Below are 22,038 nucleotides of genomic sequence, written 5' to 3'. Positions count from 1 at the left end.
GCAGAATAAAGTGAAACCAAGGTTTTTAAAACTGATATGGAGAATGAATCGGTCAGGGGTTTGATTTTCGGGTCGAACGGTCGGCCCGTTTTGACAAAAAAAATATAATAAAATAAAAAATAGTCAAAACCGTTGAACGATTCAAACGGTAACTGCCTGGGTCAGTGTTTTATTGAACAAATCAACGTATTTTGGCAAAAATCCAATTTTAGAGAAAATCGACCGGTTCCCACTTTTTTTGGCCCAAATGTCCGGTCCGATCCAATTTTGGAAAACTGATTCCGTGTAAAATTTTGAAAAAAAGAATATAAAATAAATATAAAGCGTATCCAATTAACCGCGCGTCCCCTACGCTGGAAGGGAAGACTGGTTCACCGTTAAAAACGACATATTTTGATCATTCATCAAACAACCTTACGTTCCTTCGATTAATAAGCAGAGAAAACAAAGGTCTGACCTCTGACGTCAAAGTTATTTATTTATTTTAAAATATAAAATATTAATTAAACAATCATTTCCAATGTCATTTGACCAGCTTTCCCAAGTCCAGATTAGCGCTATCATTCAAAAGTAAATAATTCATGCCCGGTTAGTAATTGTTTTTTTTTTTCCGTTTCAAAAAAAAAAAACAACGCTTATTTTTTGAATCATCATATCAATAGCTTCTAAAATAAAAACAAGTCTTGGAAACTTAAAAATCGATCGATCACCGGATTTAAATCAGAAATTCGGGAATGCATTTTTGTTTCATTTTCAAGGAGATGAATTTGATTTGTTTTTTAGAACTCACAACAATAAAATTAATTCAAATTAAAGAACATAACATGCATCCCCTTTGCAATAATTGATTTTCTACTTTTCAAAAAGCCCCAGTATTCTTCTATCCACCATTTTTTTACATAGTGCTGGTGTCAGTTGGTACTTTCTTAGTGATTTTGTTCGACCTGAGGTGTTTCAAACTGGGGTCACAGTCAGATAGTCCTGCCAACTACTGGTGAGGTTGAGGTGGAAGAATGAAGTCACACAACAAAATCTGAAACCAAGAAAGAGATCAGAGGGCCGAGGAGTTATTCCCCGAGTAGATACTCTGACGCTCAAGTCAATAAGGAAAGATGGGTGGTTAGATCGAGCAGTTGAGAGTAATGCCGGTCCAAACAGAAGCAAAATAACAATATGGAAGCTGAAGAGTTCAAAAGTCCCTTACCTTGAAAAGAGGCTACCTATTTATAGCCAAAGATCCGTGCCCGATTCAGATGGGGCTTCTAGGGTTATCGGAATGAGGTTGTCCGCCAAAGTCTTCGAGATGAATCATAATCCCCAATGGACTTGTCATCCTTATCAATATGGGGCTCCTCTTCTTGATTTTGCTTATCCATCCTATGTGGTACTAATGTAGTCGAAGAGATAGGATGGTCGTGGGGGTGTCACATGGCATCCCAGGCCAGCTCAGCCATAACCCATACAGTGAGGATTTCTATTTTAGATTGAGCTATAAGTTGTATCTGATTTATTTATAAATTAAATATTGGCTTTAGGTAGAAGAATACTGGTTCTTCTTCATCTGACCATTTCATAAAAAGACTCTAAAGTAGACCTGGCAAATCGGGTTGGGTGGGTGGGTTCGTGTTGGGTTGAATTCAGGTTGGGTTATCAAATGCTAGACCCTAACCCTAGATGTTCGGGTTAGGGTTGACCCATGGGTCAATTTGGGTCATCCCAATAAATAACTGAAATTTAAAAAAATAAAAAAAAAACTACATGAAAAATGTAAAAATTAAAGGAATTAGCCTTAAAATATGAGACCTTAACCCTATTTTTTCCGGATTGGATTGGATCGAGTCATTCTCACATTCAGGTAATTAAATATGAAACCCTAACCCTATTTTTTCTGGTTGAATTGGATTGGATTCGCAGATTGGATCAACTTTTCGCCAGATCTACTCTAAAGACTCCCTTTGGGTCTGATGTTTTCTATATTGTTTTTTTGGATGCTGTTTCATAATACTTTGCTGGTATTTTGTAGAGATTTCACTTTCAGATTTTACAATTTAGCAATCAAGTACATTAATTGCTTACAAAGAACCATTTAGATATTAGCGACTAAATCAAGAGTTGAAAAATAATAGAATATGATACCGAAAAGCATGGTACTGGAAGAGTTTTTACCAATCAAGGCACTCTTTAAACTTTGGTGAATACCACTTCATTCATCATGTCTATTATGATATCGTTTAATTGGATGCAAGTTTTTCTAGTACGATGTTTTCCGGTATAAATCAATGATACCCGAAAGATGTACCTAAAAATGAATGAAACATAGGAGGGATAAAAAATTATAACTGAAAAAGAAAATAAAAAATAAATTATAAATTTTCAATACAAACATGCTTTTAAAAAATTTGGAAAAACACAACAGAAACATGGAATCAATTAGCATGTCTTCCAAACCGATAACCCCCTCCCCCTGCCCAACTGGTTGGCACTTTGCAATACGAAATCAATTTTTGGTCATTTCTTCTTATTAATTTTTATCTTTCAAGAGGAATCTTATTTTAAGAGCTATAAGTATTTTTTTTTATCTTTTAAAGAGGAATCTTACTTTTTATTAGTAGTAAATTTTATTTTATTTTCAAATAATACCCCCAAAATAAAACACAAAACATTTCTTCCTTAAACCTTCAAGCAAGAAATGGTTATAATGAGCAGATCTGACCAGGAGGTGATCCAAATTCGACCAAATGAGCAGATCCGACCAGGGGGTGATACAAATTCAACCAAATTGGACTGAATCTCGAATCAAATCGGATGTGATTCGATCCATTTGCATCCCTACTTTCATTTTTGTATATTTTTTATATACTTTCTTACTTTTTAATTTAATTTACTTTACCATTTCAAAAAAAAGGAAATTTTATTTTATTTTTAATAATAAAATAATTTTTTATTTTATTGAGGTGGCTGCCGATATAATTTTTTATTGAGCTTAGTTCTTTCAAATATATATATGTAGTTGGTATGACTTCATATCAAGAGGTGGCTGCTGATATAAATTTTTATTGAGGTTAGTTCTTGGAAATATATATATTTGTAAATAATAGTAAGGTGTTACATTACTGGCCTGTGGTTCTGAATTTCTCATTAAAAATTATTCATTTTTCTTCCACCGCCTTTTTAATATGAATACAACGTATATAATTAAATACGGCATACAAACATTTGCACTATCGAAAGAGTTTTGACCGATCAAAATCCACTCCTGAATTTTTATGCGCTTTCACGTTTGTGATTTCAATTTATTAGTCAGTTATTTTGTCAATTGGTTTCCTCTGGAATCTCTTGGAAGAATTTCTAGAGGGGATTAAGGATATCACCCTAGAATCTACAATTTTGTTTGTCAAGGGAAACTAGAGAAAATATCATGAAAGTTGACTGCACTAGCCCGCTTTGCCTGGAATCTGAAGAAACCATTGATCATTTCCTCACTGCTTGCCAATGAAAGCAGTTTCTGTTTGGCTCTTATCACTCATTAAGAATGAAGGACAACCCGTCCTGGTCTCTTATGTAGTTGAGCTTTTAATTGCTTTCAAAAAAAAAAAAAAATCAAAAGTAGGGGTGTAAGTCAGGCGAGTTGGGCTGGGTTTGTGGTCAATCCAGGCCTGGCCCTAAAATTTTGGCTTAAAGGCCCGAGCCCAGTTTGATCCCAAGGTCAAGTTCAGCCCACCTTATAATTTGATGCATTTGGGTCTGGGCTGGTTCGGATCGATCAATAAACCCACTATAAAATTATACATATATAAATGTATTTATGCAAATATGCATACATATGTATGTAAATATATATGCAAAATATTTATACAAATGTTATACATACATACATATATATATATATATATATATATATATATATATATATATAATTGCAACATTTATATATATACACATATATGTATATAATTGGGTTGGATTTGAACTACCCAAAACTAAGACCGAGCCCGGCCCAAAAAATAAAAAAGCCCAAACCTTGCACCTTCTTAGTACTTAACATCATTGAAGTTGAAAGATCAACTTGCTTTAAAATGGATGGCATAAATTTATTTTAAAACATCAATGACCAATTCTTTTATGACTTTCTTCCCAAATACGTTCTGAAGTAGGATTATTCAAAATCTAGTGGAGAATTGTTTAAATGAAAAGTTCTACTTCATAATTCCGAGCTCAACGCTGTGGATATGCTATTTCTATGCATGATTTGCAGGAAGTTTTAAAGGTAAAGGTACATATGTCTCATAGGTCAATCAGTTTATAATTTAAAGAGTGGAGCACATATTCCTTTGCATATGTGGATTTGTATGAACATTGAGTAATTCAAATCATCATCTACTGGAAATACTTGGTCAATCACAATATGAGTCTCACAGGCTGACATGGTGTGTCATGATTCGCCCAATATCTCTTTTGGTTCCCCAATTCGGAGTCATTATGTGGGATGGAGATAAGCTCTTTCCAAATCAAAGTAGCCCTAGAAGTAAGGATTTAGGGCCTTTTTCCAACAAACCAAGTGGCCCGTCCCGTGCATGTAGAATCGTTGTTGAGAGTGCAACTAGGTTGGCTTTTATCAAAAAACTGAATGCACCCGACTCGAAAGGCCCAAATAAAATGATGACTCAGGCCAACTTGGGAACCCGTCAATGGGGATTCCTTTCAGAATCTGGATCACATGGTGGATAGCTGGGGACCATAATAAGGCCTAGCTATTCACCATATGATCCCATCCAACTATTTTAAAAATCTCCTTGCGAGGAGTACAGTTCATGCAACAATATATATATCACCCTCATTATTGCTATGGGCTTTATTATAAAGCTAATTATTCAAAATTGCTGGAATTTGTTAATGGTTATTGAAATTACTTATTTTAATTATTGTCAGTAATTATTATTTTCAAAATTTAACATTTTCAGAAATTAATGTCATTAATTAATTACCAATTAATAAAACCAGACTAGGTTGATTTTAAATATTGTTTTGAAAATTCAGAAATTATTGAAAATAAAAAATAATCATACCAAAATACAAAAATTTTAAATAATTTTTATGAGCATTAGTTTGAATAGTTCTGATAATTGGTGAAATTAGTAGTTTTAAGTTCTGAAATTCCTGATAATAATTGTTTTGAAATCTGAAATCACTGTAAATAAAAATAATAATATCAAAATATAAAAATTCAAAATAGTCACTGAATATTTATTACAATTTCAAGTATATTTTGTAATATTTATTATAATTTAAAATAACTAATAATTACTGAATATATTTATTATAACTAATATCAAAATCTAAAAATTCGAAATAGTTAGTAAAAAATTGAATTATTGAAAATATTATTACTTTTCAATAATAGTTCTGAAAATATGTCTAAACTTTCAGTAATAAGTCTTATAATTGTGTAATAGTATAAATACCACAATTGCAGAAGGCATGTCTCACACTTTCATTTTCTGCCTTGACGTTTTGCTAGCGAAACTGAAAATTTAGAAATAGGTCATACAAATTAATTAATTAAATAAGAATATAAATCATCAATTAAAAGTATACCCAATTTAACTTATCAAATTAATTAAATAAGAAACGTATATAAGATTTCCACATAAGTATTAGTGAATCTCAAAACAATAAAATGGCCTGTTAGATAAAATGGTGTGGGGCCCATTCTTTTAGATAAAAATGGACTATTAATTACAAATAAAACCCGATTTAATCGTTTAAATCAACAAAAAAACTTGAAAGAAAAAGTATTCACCACAAAATATGTGGGCCCATTCTTCTGATCGATATATATCCTAATTATATATATAGATGTATCTGATCTTCGTCTTATAATCCAAATGGGTGGAGTGTATCTGGGCTCTGCAGATGTAGATGAATGCGCTGATCCAGCTACTAATGACTGCAACGCTCCTTCAGCGATTTGCATTAATACACCCGGGAATTACACCTGCTCCTGCCCGCCTGCAAGAATGGAGAGAGACGGAAGAAAAAGTGGAAGTGGTTGCACCGCCCGTCAAAAGAAGCAATTTGCGGTGATGCAACTCGCCTTAGGTAATAATAAACCCCAGACTTAAAGCGTTAATATTGTATTAATGAGATCAAATTCTCTCCAATTGTAACCAGTTGTAACTTTTTCCAATTACAATTGGAGAGGTTCCAACTCTGTATTATATATGCTTCAAGATCTAACGACAGAATCGCCCTGCAAGTCAGAACCCTCTGTGGATCACTCTATTTTCTAGGTATGTACTTATTGGGTGGGCTGGGCTTGATTTGAAGTTATCCCAAGCCCAACCCTAAGACTCGGGCCTAAGGCCCAACCAATACTAGGCTTGAGGTCAATCCCTATCTTTCCACCAAGGCCCGACCCAAATTGAAATGTGTTATATTCAGGTTGGGCTCAGGCCTGGGCTGGACTCGGATTAGTTAGGCATACGTGCATATTAGGCTCACTGCAATAAGAAGAAAATGACTTTTTAGACCCAGCTTGAAGACCAAAAGTCCGAGCTCAACCCAAGCACCCATAGAAAATGTCCAATAAAGTTGGTTTTGTATTGTGTGCAGCCATGCCGAACACCATTGGAGATAGAGGATTAATGAGATGACATAAAGCATACTAATTATCTCCATTTCCTACTTCTTTTCTCTTGAATGTTATGCTCTAATTATTAGTCTACCCCTTTCTAGCACAAATTATTTGAAAACAGAAAATATGAAGACCATAGAAGTGCTACTACATTCCCTCCTGCTTATGTCCTCTTCTCTCCTTCATCCATCCATCTTCGCCTTGCAACGCCTAAACAGTCTAACTCTTTTATTAAAATAAAAGAGCATACTAAATATGACATTCATTTATAAAATTTTTAAATATTCTAAGGAGTAATCTACAGCATGAATGTTTTCTTTTTCCTGAAATCACCACATCAGTGAAGACAAAAAAACACGATCTTGTACAGTTGTGTTTAAAAAACAATACATGTTTTTCGATTAAAAAAAAGGTTTTAATACAACAGCAAATTTTGCTATTGTTTGATTTATGTAAATAACTAGATGAAAGCATATTCTTTAAACAAGAAATTAAAGAAAATATTTGTGACTCAATTTTGGAAATAGAAAGCACCTATAACCAAGAAACATGCTGTCTGTGTTTTTGTTTTAAAGAATCGATTTGTTTTCTGATCAGCTGATTTCGTTTTGTTTTTGACTTTTTGGAACTGACAAAGAAGAAAAGTAATTCACGTTGGAAAACAATCCTCTAAATTATTAATAAAGAATTAGAAGAGTTAGGGAATCATGGATATCTAATATTTAATTGGAAAAAATTTATATATGTAGGTGTCGGCTTGGGTGCCTTGTTTCTGCTTATTGGTGTCTCTTGGATGTATTGGGGATTCCAAAAAAGAAGGCTTCATAACCTTCGAGAAAAATATTTTCGACAGAATGGAGGTGCCCTACGATTTGATCAAACGATTTTTCTTGCTTGACATCACCGGAATCACTTTGCGTGAAGATTTACAGTCCCCTACGCTGGAAGGGAAGACTGGTTCACCGTTAAAAACGACTAGGTCCTGACTTGCCGAGTCCTAACCTTGCGTTCCTTCGATTAATAAGCAGAGAAAACAAAGGTCTGACCTCTGACCTCTGACGTCAAAGTTATTTATTTATTTTAAAATATATAATATTAATTAAACAATCGTTTCCAATGCCAATTGACCAGCTTTCCCAAGTCCAGATTAGCGCTATCATTCAAAAGTAAATAATTCATGCCCGGTTAGTAATTGTTTTTTTTTTTTTTTTCCGTTTCAAAAAAAAAAACAACGCTTATTTTTTGAATCATCATATCAATAGCTTCTAAAATAAAAACAAGTCTTGGAAACTTAAAAATCGATCGATCACCGGATTTAAATCAGAAATTCAGCAATGCATTTTTGTTTCATTTTCAAGGAGGTGAATTTGATTTATTTTTTAGAACTCACAACAGTAAAATTAATTCAAATTCGGTGCATTTAAAACCACCTAATTTTGGCAAATTTGAGGAAATTTTTGTGACCCATCTGGTCGGGCCATTCAACCCATCATCCGTAGCAAAAGACAAAAAAAAGAATAAATCATTGATTTCCAAAAACCTTTGCGCAAACATATACCTCAATCTATATCTATATATCTATACTACTTTAAAAAGTACGATAAAAAATGAAGGTAAATAGGATAGTTGGTTATTGATATTAAATGAATTGAAAAGAGGTAATTTTAAGATTTTTAATACATTCAATTCTCTCTTATTAAATCCAAAGTTTAAGGTATTAATTTGAATTCACGTAAATGAAAAAAAATAGCATTTTCATCTAAGTGGTGGTAAGAAGTTAAACCATTTGAGTCAAATGGGCCAATCCATGTTACCACAATTAAATAATAAATTTTAAAAATATATAAAATACAAAAAATATAGAAATTAAATCATTTGAGTCAAATTGGACGACAACCCAAGCTGTTTTAGAGAAAGATTCGGCCTCTTTGGAGGGTTCTGTTCTTCTCGGGCTGCCTCGCGAATTGACGTCCGGGCTGCTGCCGAAGTACACCCTGCTACCACCGAACCTCCAACTATTACATGGATGGTTCCCCGAACTGGCCTCTCTTCCGGAGGCTGTCGTTGCGACGCCTCGGCTGGTCTGCTGCTGGACTCGGGGGCATCCTTTCCGTGCTCCCCCTGCCGACCTGCCTTATCGTTATTATTATTATTATGCTGTACAAAATTTCTCAAGAATCCGCGACGGATGAGTCCCTCTATCTCGTCCCGGAGATTATTACACTGCTCGGTACTATGAGCGTGATCTCTATGAAAACTACAGTACAGATTCTTATTTCTCTCGTTTGGATTCCCCTTCAGGCGAGGTGGCCACTTCACGAATCGGGCGTCTTTGATCGTCATCAAGATCTCGGTCCACCTCGTGTTTAACGGCATGTAATCCGTCCGAACTGCTAAGGGGGCTCGGGACGGCTGGCTCGGCTTCGCCTCCCGGGCCGGGTTCCTTCTGTCACCTGGGTTGGGGGGCTCACCTTCTCTTTTCCTTTTCTCGACCCCGCCTTCGGTCCTTTGGTTTATCTCTTCCTCTGTTCTCATGAACTTGTCCGCGAGTTTGAGGAATTCGGCCACGATCGCGGGCTGGCTGGCTACCATGTGCCATTTAAACTCCTTGTGCGTTACTCCTCTCTTGACCGCCGCGAGCTGTACCGCGGGGTCTAATCGCGGTATCTGCAAGCACGCTTCATTGAACCGCTTGATGTAGCCCCGGATGGATTCTCCTTCTCTCTGGACTACTCTAAAGATGCTTTCCTCAGTTCTGGGGCACCGCTTGCTGGTAACGAAGTGTGCTGTGAAGACCTGCACGAACTGGGTCCAACTTCTTATTGACCCTGGGGCTAGGTTCCTGTACCAGGTGCGGGCCACCCCCCTGAAGGTGGTGGTGAAGGCCACACACATGCATGATTCACTGGCCCTAGCGAGGTGCATTTGGGATTGGAAAGCATCGACGTGGTCGTTGGGGTCAAAGGACCCATCATACTTGTCCAAAGGTGGAAACTTGAAGTCTCTAGGCATGGGGACTGCCAGGAGTTCTAATGCGAGGGGGGAAGGAACTGAGAGAATCGGGGCAGCTTTTACCTCGTTCGAGCTCGTCTCTTCCTTATCTCTGAGCTCGGGCAAGACACGGGTGGCAGTTCGGCGACTTCGCCGGCGCCTTCATTGTTGAGTGGGCCTGGTACTGGCGCGGCTAGCCTCTATGTTGCCGAGTTCGATGGGCCCGGAATGTAGGTAGTCTGCTGCCAGGGCGCTGAATCGGTTCTCTGTGAACGGGAACTCGGGCCTGGAGCGCCGAGGTGCTGACCTGTAACGAGGGATTGAGGGATTGGAATATGAGCTTGATAGCGAATCTTTCTTGCATTTGCCAAAGCGAATTAAATTGGACCTTTTGGTGGTTACCAGATATAGATCAAAGAAGGTTTATTGATGTTTTAGAAACCTTTTACCCTTAAAAAAATGTTCTAAAAAGCCTACCATCCAAATAAAATAAGGTGTGGTATTTTCTTGTTCGTAAAAACAAAGTTTTTTACTATTAAAAGGGAAAGGAAAATTACAAACATACGGTATGAGAAAAATAAGGCCCATCAAGAAATATCAGAGCTATACAAGATATACAAAATTACCAAAGCTACCCGAAGCCCTACAAAAAAGAATTCAAGAGCACACCACCCCAGAACCCACCTATGATAGACCCCACCGAAAGAAACAAAAGCCACCAAAAAGAGAAACACATAATCCATTGACCACAAAACCTCGAAGTTTTGAAGCTCTGCACTAACTCAAAACCAATTTAAGGATCGGTTTGGAAGGAATACAAATGCAAATATGTAATTTATATTTTATATTATTTTGTATATATTTGCACAGTATATATTTGCATTTATACTCTTTCCAAATTTAGCTTAAATTGCACTTTTACTGTGTCAGTCTCTACATTTTCCCATGGGTACTATTCAAACCTCTATGATAAACTGAGACACTCGAGTTTGAAGGGAAAGATTTTCTTTCTCTGTATCTATTTTCAGCCAAACATTACAAGATATATATAGAGGTAGAGTTAGCTCCCTCTTATGATTAGGATACAAACTCCTACATGAACAATGAAAGCCAAAACAAAGAACAACTAAGATTCATACACCAGGTAGGACTCATACAGTAAGAAGGATAAAGCTACGCTAATACCCCCCTCAAGTTGGAGAATGTAAATGGGAACCCAACTTGGCAAGAAGATGCTCGAATGGTTGCTTGCCCAGGGCCTTCGTAAACATATCAGCAAGTTGCTCGGAAGTCCTGACGTAGGAAGGCCGTATATTCCCATTCTGAATTTCATTGCGGACAAAGTGACAGTCTACTTCAATGTGTTTAGTCCTCTCATGGAAGACCGGATTCGCAGCGATATGCAAGGCTGCTTGACTATCACATTGTAATCGCATAGGATCAGGATGACCGACTCCTAATGAATGCAACAACCCTTTTAACCATTTCAATTCACATGCAGCTGTTGCCATAGACCTGTATTCCGCCTCAGCTGATGATCTGGACACTGTAAGCTGCTTCTTTGTCTTCCATGAGATAGGTGTTTGTCCCAATAACACAAAGTATCCAGTGAGAGAGCGCCGTGTCAGTAGACACCCGGCCCAGTCAGAATCACAGTAAGCATACAACCGAAGATCACTATCAGCCGGAAGGAAAATTCACTGTCCCGGGTTACCTTTCAAATATCGCACCACACGTAAAGCCGCCTCCCAGTGTTCTTCACGGGGGTTCTGCATAAATTGAGCAAGCACATGTACACAGTAGGACAATTCAGGACAGGTAATGGTCAAGTAGATTAAACAACCCACAAGCCTCCTGTAACTCTCTGGTCTCATCATCAGAGGACCATCTGCCAGAGCTAGTTTATGATTTTGTTCCAGGGGAAGTCTAGCTGGCTTAGATCCTCGCAATCTAGTTTCTGATATGATATCCAAAGCATACTTCCGCTGACAAAGAACAATACCTTTCTGGCTTTTGGCGACCTCCACTCCTAAAAAATACTTCAAAGCTCCCAAATCTTTCATGTGGAAGCATTGGCTCAGATACTCCTTGAATCTCCGTATGGCATTGCCATTATTTCCAAAGATAACAAGATCATCCACATACACCAAGATGTTCAACTGTTCCTGCTTCCGTCAAAGTGTAAACAAGGAGTAATCAGATTGTGACTGGATAAACCCATACCGTTTTAAGGCTGTTGTTAGTTTAGCAAACCAGCAACGAGGGGCCTGCTTCAAACCATAAAGCGACTTGTGGAGCTTGCACACCTTCCCAGGTAGTCTTGAAGCAAATCCAGGGGGCATCTTCATATACACTTCTTCTTGCAGGTCTCCGTGAAGGAACGCGTTCTGCACATCCATCTGATGCAGTTCCCAGTTTTTAGCCGCAGCTACTGCAAGGAATGTGTGGACTGTAACCATCTTTGCCACAGGCGCAAATGTTTCATTGTAGTCTATCCCTTCAACCTGTTTGTTTCTGAATATCACCAAACGCGCCTTGTGCCGCTCTATTGTGCCATCTGAGTGGTACTTTATCTTGTATACCCATTTACTTCCGAGGGCCTTCTTCCCTGGCGGTAAGTCCACCACTGTCCAGGTTCTGTTGTTTTCTAAGGCTTCAATTTCCTTTCCCATTGCTTCTCTCCAACGAGAGTCCTTGACAACTTCTGAATAGCTCTGGGGTTCATGATTAGCTGTGACAACTGCTAAGAAAGAGCGGTGTTGCAAAGAGAATTTATCACAATTCACATAATGTGTTATAGGGATAGGGAGTACCTGAGGAGGGAAATTGGCGAGATGAACTGGTAGAAGGGCTCAGATTGCGATCGAAACACCATGTGGTGTGTATGACGTAATCCTTGAGACGGGTGGAAGGATGCTTCACTCTATGGCCTCGTCCAAGTTGCTCATTCCCTGCATTCATTTCTTCCATAGACCCCCCCTTACTTCATGCTCCCCTTCATTATTTTCATTCCTATCGTCCTGATCTGTCTCTCTTATGATCTCACGAGTACCATTACCCCTTCCTCTCTCACTATCCTCTTCGCCATACTCTTCAGTTTCCTCCTGGTCATAAGCAAGATTACCATCATCGGGTTTGTGTTCGACTTGTTTTTCTTCAATAGCATAGGGAAATTCAGTTTCTGAAAACACCACATCCCTAGAAACAAAGTATTCATTATTTTCTAAGTCATAAACTCTCCATCCCTTCTTGCCAAAGGGGTATCCCAAAAAGACACAACGTCTGGCTCTACTGGCAAACTTGTCCCTGGTCCGATTTAGGTTTCGTGCATAACACAAACATCCAAATGTGCGTATATGTTTGTAGCTTGGTTTCTCCCCATACAACATCTCATACGATGTTTTACCCAAAATGAGAGTGGAGGGGGTCCTGTTGATCAGATAACCGGCTGTCATAACACATTCTCCCCAAAACTCAATAGGGAGATTGGCCTGAAATCTAAGAGCTCTGGCAACATTCAGTATATGTCTATGCTTTCTCTCGACACGTCCATTCTGCTGCGGTGTTTCAACACATGAGGTTTGATGTATTATGCCTTGCTCAGAGAAATATTCCTTCAAGCAAGTAAATTCAGTACCATTGTCGCTTCTAACTATCTTAACCAATTTTCCATATTGGCGTTTTACCATAGTGAAGAAGTTCCGCAATGTTTTTCCTACTTCACTTTTGTCATTAAGTAAGAATACCCAAACGGCTCTTGAGAATTCATCAACCACGGTCAAAAAATACGGGGCACCACAAGATGCCCGTACCGAGTACGGACCCCATAAATCACAATGAATCAAATCGAAAGTCCTTTTAGCATTGTTTTCACTAGAATCAAATGCACTTCTTGTCTGTTTGGCTTTTGAACAAACACCACATATCCTATTTCTACTATCACATCTAATGTTTAAATCAGGAAGAAGTTTAATTACTTTCTCAGAGGGATGACCCATTCTCTTGTGCCATAACTCGTATGATGCTTCAACCTTTGCTTTGTGAACTCTACTTGAGTGCGCACCTTTGAAACAGTAGAGCCCTCCGCATAGTTCACCCGCACCAATCACCATCCTCGAAGTGCGGTCCTGTATAACACAAAATTTATTAGTGAATTGGATATTACAATTTGAATCTTCTAATAATTGCGACACATATATCAGGTTACAATTTAAACGAGGAACATAAAGCACATCTGTAAGCTTTATGTGCTCATTCAAAATGACGATCCCTTTCTTTATTGCCATGACATGCTTTCCATCGGGCAATCCAACCTGACAACCGGTCACGGTCTCGGTATTACGCAAGAGGTTCAGGTTTCCTGTCATATGGTGCGAAGCTCCTGTATCAATTATCCAATTCATACCTGTCAACTTCTCGGTTGTGTTGGGTTTGCAAGAATTCAACAGATTAAGGAAAGTGGACCACTGTTCATTAGTCAATCCACTGAACGCAGTGCGATCTCCCTCTGTCGCGTGGGTCGGTTCAGAAGTTTGCCCTACTGCTTGTGCAGCATTCGCTCTCTGTCCGCCTCCATGTCCACGACTAGATTTACCTTGTGTTCCTCGCCCTCGAGCTTTCCCACTCTCAGTAGATCTCGACCGGTCTCCCCACCAGTGCTGGTAGCCGATGAGTTGGAAGCAACTCTCGGCCTCATGTCCAGTTCGTCCACAGTTGGTGCACACTCCAGATTTCTCTTTTGTATCGTGTCCCGTTCTTTTTATGCCACCTTGTGCTTGCACAGCGAAGCTCATTGCCTCTTTTCTTTCATCCGCCATGATCGATCGGTCAAAGCAAGGTGTTTCCTTCCTGGTTTTTGCGAAGAACAACTACCGGCTTTGACCGACTGTTGAAAAGAGAGCCCTGCAAAATCCTCAGAGAAGGAAGCCCAAGGGCTTAAATAGGATAGGAGTCCGTCCCCTCTCTCTCTCTCTTTCTCCAACCTGACCGAGCCAACGAAGAAGTAGCAGCGGCTGAGAAACCCTAATCGGAATCGTCTCTCCAAGTCTTCTCCATCGTCATCATGGAATTTAAAGATTGGGAACAAAAAAATCGGAGCGGGAGGGAACCGTCACCGGCTTTGCATCTACATGGACGAGGGGAGAAGAATTTAGGGAGGGAGCGAAGGATTCACTGCGAGTTCGAAATAGGAGCAGACTATAACAACATGTCTGCCATAGTGTGCGGCAAGAGATCTTTCTTTGAAGACCTTCCAACGACAACTCCTGTTTCCTCTAAGAGAATCCGCTTCACAAGCAACAATCGAAAAAAACAAATACCGCAGCCTCCAGTCTTGACGATCGAAAGAAGGTAGAGTTCTGCTAACTCTTTCGGCGATCTGCTCCACGAACAGAGGTTAGAGAAGATCGAACAAGCAAGTTCAGAAGGCGGTGTGAAAGTCAAACGAACCGCGCTCTGATACCATGATAAACTGAGACACTCGAGTTTGAAGGGAAAGATTTTCTTTCTCTGTATCTATTTTCAGCCGAACATTACAAGATATATATAGAGGTAGAGTTAGCTCCCTCTTATGATTAGGATACAAACTCCTACATGAACAATGAAAACCAAAACAAAGAACAACTAAGATTCATACACCAGGTAGGACTCATACAGTAAGAAGGATAAAGCTACGCTAATACTCTATGACCCAGTGGAGTTCACATCTGTGCCCTACAAAGGGGCACCCCACAGTACATCCCCATTCTGTATTTTTGACATCTCCCAATAACAAGTATGAGAGATGATGAGACATCACTGAGAGATGTTCCCAATACAAGGTGGGGATGTTATGTGGGACATTGTGGGGCGGCCCCTTGGAGCATGGATGTGAACGCGAATAAAAAAAGAAAAAGAACAAATTCATCTTTATGGCGATCTGCATAGCATTTTCCACCTTCCTCTCATTTGTGAGTGTCATTGCCAGATATTCCACTTGAGAAGTAAATCGCCCTCTGAAACAAACTCTGATATTATTCCTAACAAAAACTGCAACGTTCAGTTCCCTCCCCTAAGAGCGACAGATCTTGCTGCTTTTAGTGCCCTCAATGACCCACACTACCCTACCACCACCACAATGCTAAACGTCAAAAGGGACAACTTAAACTCCCGAAGATACCACTTACTCCGACTGGCTATGTATATGAACACAACCTATCTGACTATTTCTACCAAAAAAAAAAATCTATCTGACTAGAGCCTAGAGATGAAGAGCTGAGCTTGCCAACTGAAGCAAAAACTTAGGCAAAACCTTTCTCTTCACACCCTTCCCAAAACGTCTTCATCATCCTGATCACAACTTACTTTCTTGCAAGTTCTCCTACACGTAGTCTTCGGTCCTACTAGCTAACGATTCCAGTCTTCCTAGACTGCTTTAGAGAATGCAAATTATATATGCTTCAACAAGACATGGGATTGGGCCATTTGGGCACCACAACAATGTTAATCCTATCCCAAATATATTAGATCGGAACCAATATTACTTGAGGCTATTCCATGGGCCTAAACTCAAGACAAAAAGAAATTGGTCTCACTTCAAAGTTCAAACACATGATTAGCGGAGTTCGAATTTCCTGCACTTGGTTTCGTGTATGCCGGGATGCACTTCGAATCGGATTTTAACACGCTGTGGTTGGAGACTCCAACCAAACATACCGATTCGGCGATCCCCGATTCACCCGACAGGATAACTCCGGGTGACTCGTTGATAAACTTTCACTGCTATTATTCCATCTTCAAAGATTCTGAAGAGTGACATATTTTCTTTACCTATGGTTAGTGTGCTCAATGGGGAAAAGGTATTTTTGCTGATGCAAATATAGACTCATAGGTGATCTAGGGTATTTACATGTATTGTTTTGTTGAGTATGTGTGTGTATATATATATACAACAAAAAAAAAACATTTGAGACTTGAGTTATAGGTACTGGTGTTTTACATTAAATTTTAATGGCTGTTATCAACATGGCTCATGCCTTTCGAGTTAGGAAGCCTCAAATCCCAAAGCAATGAAATAGTGATCCGATTTATTTGAAGAACAACATCGTGTAAAATATTTTACCTCTTTAGCTTCTAAGGTTGTGGGATCGAGAACAACTTCTTGAGGAAGTAAAATCCAAAGCCAATAGGGTGTCCAACAAGCAAACTTCAGAACCAAGTGGCTTTGGATTTCACTTTTCAAGAAACTGATTCGAATTTTCTCAACCTTACACCTTGTTAGTTCTTAACATCATTGAAAGTTGAAAGATCAACTTGCTTTAAAATGGATGGCATAAATTTATTTTAAAACATCAATGACCAATTCTTTTATGACTTTCTTCCCAAATACGTTCTGAAGTAGGATTATTCAAAATCTAGTGGAGAATTGTTTAAATGAAAAGTTCTACTTCATAATTCCGAGCTCAACGCTGTGCATATGCTATTTCTATGCATGATTTGCAGGAAGTTTTAAAGGTAAAATTACATATGTCTCATAGGTCAATCAGTTTATAATTTAAAGAGTGGAGCACATATTCCTTTGCATATGTGGATTTGTATGAACATTGAGTAATTCAAATCATCATCTACTGGAAATACTTGGTCAATCACAATATGAGTCTCACAGGCTGACATGGTGTGTCATGATTCGCCCAATATCTCTTTTGGTTCCCCAATTCGGAGTCATTATGTGGGATGGAGATAAGCTCTTTCCAAATCAAAGTAGCCCTAGAAGTAAGGATTTAGGGCCTTTTTCCAACAAACCAAGTGGCCCGTCCCGTGCATGTAGAATCGTTGTTGAGAGTGCAACTAGGTTGGCTTTTATCAAAAAACTGAATGCACCCGACTCGAAAGGCCCAAATAAAATGATGACTCAGGCCAACTTGGGAACCCGTCAATGGGGATTCCTTTCAGAATCTGGATCACATGGTGGATAGCTGGGGACCATAATAAGGCCTAGCTATTCACCATATGATCCCATCCAACTATTTTAAAAATCTCCTTGCGAGGAGTACAGTTCATGCAACAATATATATATCACCCTCATTATTGCTATGGGCTTTATTATAAAGCTAAATAGAGCTGACCAAAACCAGTTTATAAATGGAAATACTACAGTTACGTTGGAAAAATAACTCTTAAATATGAACTACTCTCATGTGTCATGCACAAGTTGTTCTCATCAGAAGACTTGTAATGTGGAAATGTAACGTTATCCAATTATTCTCAGACTCGTTAACTATTTACTTTACTCCTTGCATGTGAACATGGCAGCTGGTAATAAAACTAAGAGAGTCCAGTATTTGATGGCTTTGGTTGTGCTTTTCTTCTTCGGCTCCTTTTGTGGTGGCCAATGAAACTAGCCGTATCATCAACAGCGTAACTTTGAAACTTAAATTCACCTTTTCCGAGTTCGTCTTGAAGTTGTTTATTTGTAAGTTGAGATCGACACGTTTACATCTTTACCTAACTCAAGCCAATGGGCGCTGTACCTAATAATGCACAATTCAATTTGCTAAGAGAATAAGATCGACCCGTTTGCCTGTGTCTTCAGAGCTATATTCTATAATGCTGTTGTATGGTCCAGTGCACATTGCATTGGTTTTTAATAACATGGGTAAACGGGTCGGGTGTATCTGTTTGATCCTAAGCCTCAGTTTGGTAGGAGTATAAGTACAAATACCTACTGTGCAAACGCATACAAAATACTACAAATTACAAGTTTTTGCACTCTATAAATTTATATTTATACTGCTTCTAAGGTCCAATTTGGAAGGAATACAAATACAAATATATAAAAATGGCTTTGGTTACTGAGTTTTTATGGGGCGCTGTCAACAATGGGAACAAAATGTGGTTAGAGAAATACTCTACCGGCCCGAACCCGATCTTGCAATTAGCAAAACCGAACCGCTAGGCATGAAGATTGAAGGGGGACCGGATCAACAGTTGGCTGGCATTTCTTTTGGTACTATTCAACGTTATAATTTCCTTTGCATCACACGTTAGGTGATTCTCAGAATTGTGATGTGGGAATGTGACGTTATCCAATGGTTCTCAGAAGACTCAGTATTTGTTTTCCTACTCCTTGGCAAATATCAAAAATAACAATGTCAGCAAAATTAATAAACTCTTTCATTGCCTTAGCTCGAGTCTATAAATGGGAGAATCAAGTGATCATGGCTCGTGGCTGGGAACTAAAGTGAGACTGTGAGAGTCCAGTAATACCTAATGGCTTTGGCCGGGATGCTTCTGCTTCAGCTTCTTTTGTGGTGGCCACCGACGACGGCCATATCAATATCATCATCATCATCCGTGCCAATGGTAAAGCCCCATTGCAAAGGCAAATGTGGGAATGTCACCGTTCCCTACCCCTTCGGCTTGGATGACGATCCAATAAGCTGTTACAGAGAAGGGTTCAAGCTAAACTGCAGCACAACTCTCGACCCTCCCCAACTGTACATCGGTAACATAGAAGTTCTAGAAATATCGTTATTACCGGCCCAACTGCGCGTCCTAAACTACATAGGCTACGATTGCTACAACAGCACTGATAATGACTATCACTTCCCTAGTATCAATGTGAGTGCTAGACCCTTCACTTTCTCCGACACCGGCAATAGGTTCACAGTCATTGGTTGCGACAATTATGCTCGCATTACCGGCCTTAACGGCCGCAACTTTACAAGTGGATGTTCCATGATTTGTAACGACCAACAAAGCGGCTTTATCAACGGCTCTTGTTCAGGCATTGGCTGTTGCCAGACTTCCATCCCCAAGGGTTTCAAAAGCTTTAAGCTGTTTATTAATAGCTACAATAACCACACCGACGTCTTGGTTTTCAACCCATGCGCCTATGCCTTCTTGGTTGACTCTGAGTGGTACAACTTCTCAGTGTCCGATCTTTGGGGTTACATGGATTTCTATAACCGAAACAGGCAAAACGTTCCAATGGTGCTTGACTGGGCGATAGAAAACTATACGTGTGCAAATGTTTCAAGAAGCGACCCATCTTATGCTTGCCGCAGCAACAGCCAATGCTTTAACTCTCCCAACGGTCGTGGATATCTCTGCAATTGTTCTCTGGGTTATCAAGGCAATCCTTACCTCGATGACGGATGCCAAGGTATGTTTGTACAATCCTTCTGATTGATCTTAAGTTAATACTTAGATAACTTTTCTTCAACCTATAATCTAAATGAATGGAGTGTAAATGGGCTCCGCAGATGTAGATGAATGCGCTGATCCAGCAAAAAATGAGTGCAAGGCTCCTTTAGCTATTTGCACTAATATGCCTGGGGGTTATAACTGCTCCTGCCCAGATGGTATGGATGGAGACGGAAGAAAAAGTGGAAGTGGTTGCACGGCCCGTCCAAAGAAGCAATCCGCGGTGATGCAAGTTGCTTTAGGTAATAATAAACTTCAGACTTAAGCATTAATATTGTATTAATGAGATCGAATCCACTCCAACTGTAACAGTATGTGACTTTTTCGACTTACAATTATAACATCCTCCAACCCATAACCCATAACAGGCGGGATTCGATCTCAAGTCTCCGTTACAACCAGCAGGACTATTACTAACCCCAGCTGGTTGCCACCTTTGATAATTACTCCGGTACGTTCACGGTCCGCCTGTTAAACTCTGTATTTGGGCAAATTTCTTAAATTATCTCTAAAATTTAGGAAATTGGCCTAATTATACCCTTTTTCAAATTTTTAAAATAAAACCAAGCTGCTGAAAAAGAAAGGGGAACAGGATTTTTTGTGTGAGCAGTGAACAGGTCTTCAATTAGAATCGAACCTAAAACAGGTCCTACAAAAACTCAAGCTCCTCAAGTGATGAACAAAGAATAGGCTACCTATTAAGCAAACTCCACAGGTGTTAAGATTGTTAAGCGTAAAAACCTCACCCTCTTTGTTCCTAAACCCAGGACAGTACAGAAACTGAAAATTCGCTACAGCCGTATCGGAAGCCTTTCAATACGGAGACTCCTTCCGTTCGTTCTGAATGAGTCTCAAGGTCAGATTTTAAATGAGATTTGAAATCAGGATTTGAGACCTAGCGGCAGCGCTCAAGTTCGTTCTGATGAGTAGACCGTTTACATTCCGAGAAGCTTCCTAAGAAGGATTTTGTAGGCTCAAGTTCGTTCTTGTGGGCGAACATGGATTTTTCTCTGAATTAGAAATCCTAGTGGGTCAGTGTGCGTTTTCCTCTGAACCAAAATTTCAGGTGGGTGAATCAGAATGTAAGCTTTTCTCTGAATTAGAAATCATTGAATGTGTGGTTATTTTCAAATGGGAGGTGATCATTAAGCCATCGGATGCAGTGGTGGCAGCTGTTGAGGAGGTGGAGGCAGAGTTGCAACAAAGTCTAGCAATTTAGCTTTTAAGTTTCTAAAGCTTAAGCTAATCGGTGAAGGACTGCTAGGCATAGATGGACTACACGAGGCCGAATCCAAAGATGGACCAGCGGTGCTTGAGTTTGTAATCGAGAAGAAGATGTGTGAAGAAGCTGGAAATGCATATGGCCCTAAAAGCAATTGATCCACCTCCACAAACGGTTGGGGATATCTTTGTCATTGTAAACAAGGTTACCAAGGAACTGCGAATCTGGGTCTGGTGGAAGCTCTCAGGTCTTATTGCCGGAAGATGGATTTCCCCGGCTTGTTGAGGTTTCTGGTGGCGGAACAGAAGTTACAGACCGTGGTTGGGTGTGTGGAATGATGCTTTAGTACATTTTCGCTGTCAAAGAAGATAATGTCGAAGAGAAGAGGGATAGAAGGTAGTATTGGATTTTAAAAATATTTATGGTTAACGATAAGGGTAAAGAGCTAGTCAATTATCCCAAACTATAAGGGTTTTTTAAGACAAGGGGTGAAGTTAATCAATTTTTCTTGTGTGGGCTGGGTTGTCAGGAAGTGGTGCCCCCGAAAGGGGCGTCCCGACGCGGGTCGAGTATGAATGCTTCCTTTATCCACACAAGCTTTACTATTCCTTCTCCACCGACCTTGGCTATTTGAGCTGCGGGTTCGGAGTGAGCCGGTTCAATAAGTCTTTCCCGTCTGATCTCAGGATCAAATCTTCAGCATTGAGATGCTTAACGCAGCCGTTCCAGTTTATTGCACTGCAATCAAAGGCACCTTAGGCGTACTTTTTGCCCTCATTAATATTCTCTGATCTAACTAGCTACTGAATCACCCTACTCCTACCCAGCGGTGAATGGCTTGACTCTTGTGGGGTCGCTTATTCAAATCACACGTTTCTCACAAACAATCCATGTACAAGAGATGGACAACAATGGTTTGACACTAAAAATTGGCAAATTACAAACTTTTCTTTAAGGCTACAACTTGGGCCGGGTTGGCCCAACCTCAACCCTAACTTAATCCAAAGGT

General features: G+C 39.4%; 1 protein-coding gene across 1 annotated transcript in view; it reads left to right on the top strand.

The window, feature by feature from the left end:
* The window catches only part of LOC104608925 (uncharacterized), a 37,399-nt gene that overhangs the window by 10,790 nt on the left and 4,571 nt on the right, over nucleotides 1–22,038 (top strand). The window contains exons 5-6 of the mRNA XM_088892215.1: nucleotides 18,864–19,766; nucleotides 19,867–20,049. Coding sequence (XP_088748341.1) covers nucleotides 18,864–19,766; nucleotides 19,867–20,049 — 1,086 coding nt within the window. The remainder of the gene's footprint in view (nucleotides 1–18,863; nucleotides 19,767–19,866; nucleotides 20,050–22,038) is intronic.

Source organism: Nelumbo nucifera, chromosome 7 (assembly GCF_055504915.1).
Source record: "Nelumbo nucifera cultivar China Antique chromosome 7, China Antique-T2T, whole genome shotgun sequence".
NCBI lineage: Eukaryota > Viridiplantae > Streptophyta > Magnoliopsida > Proteales > Nelumbonaceae > Nelumbo > Nelumbo nucifera.
This window is presented reverse-complemented; position numbering and strand designations above follow the sequence as displayed.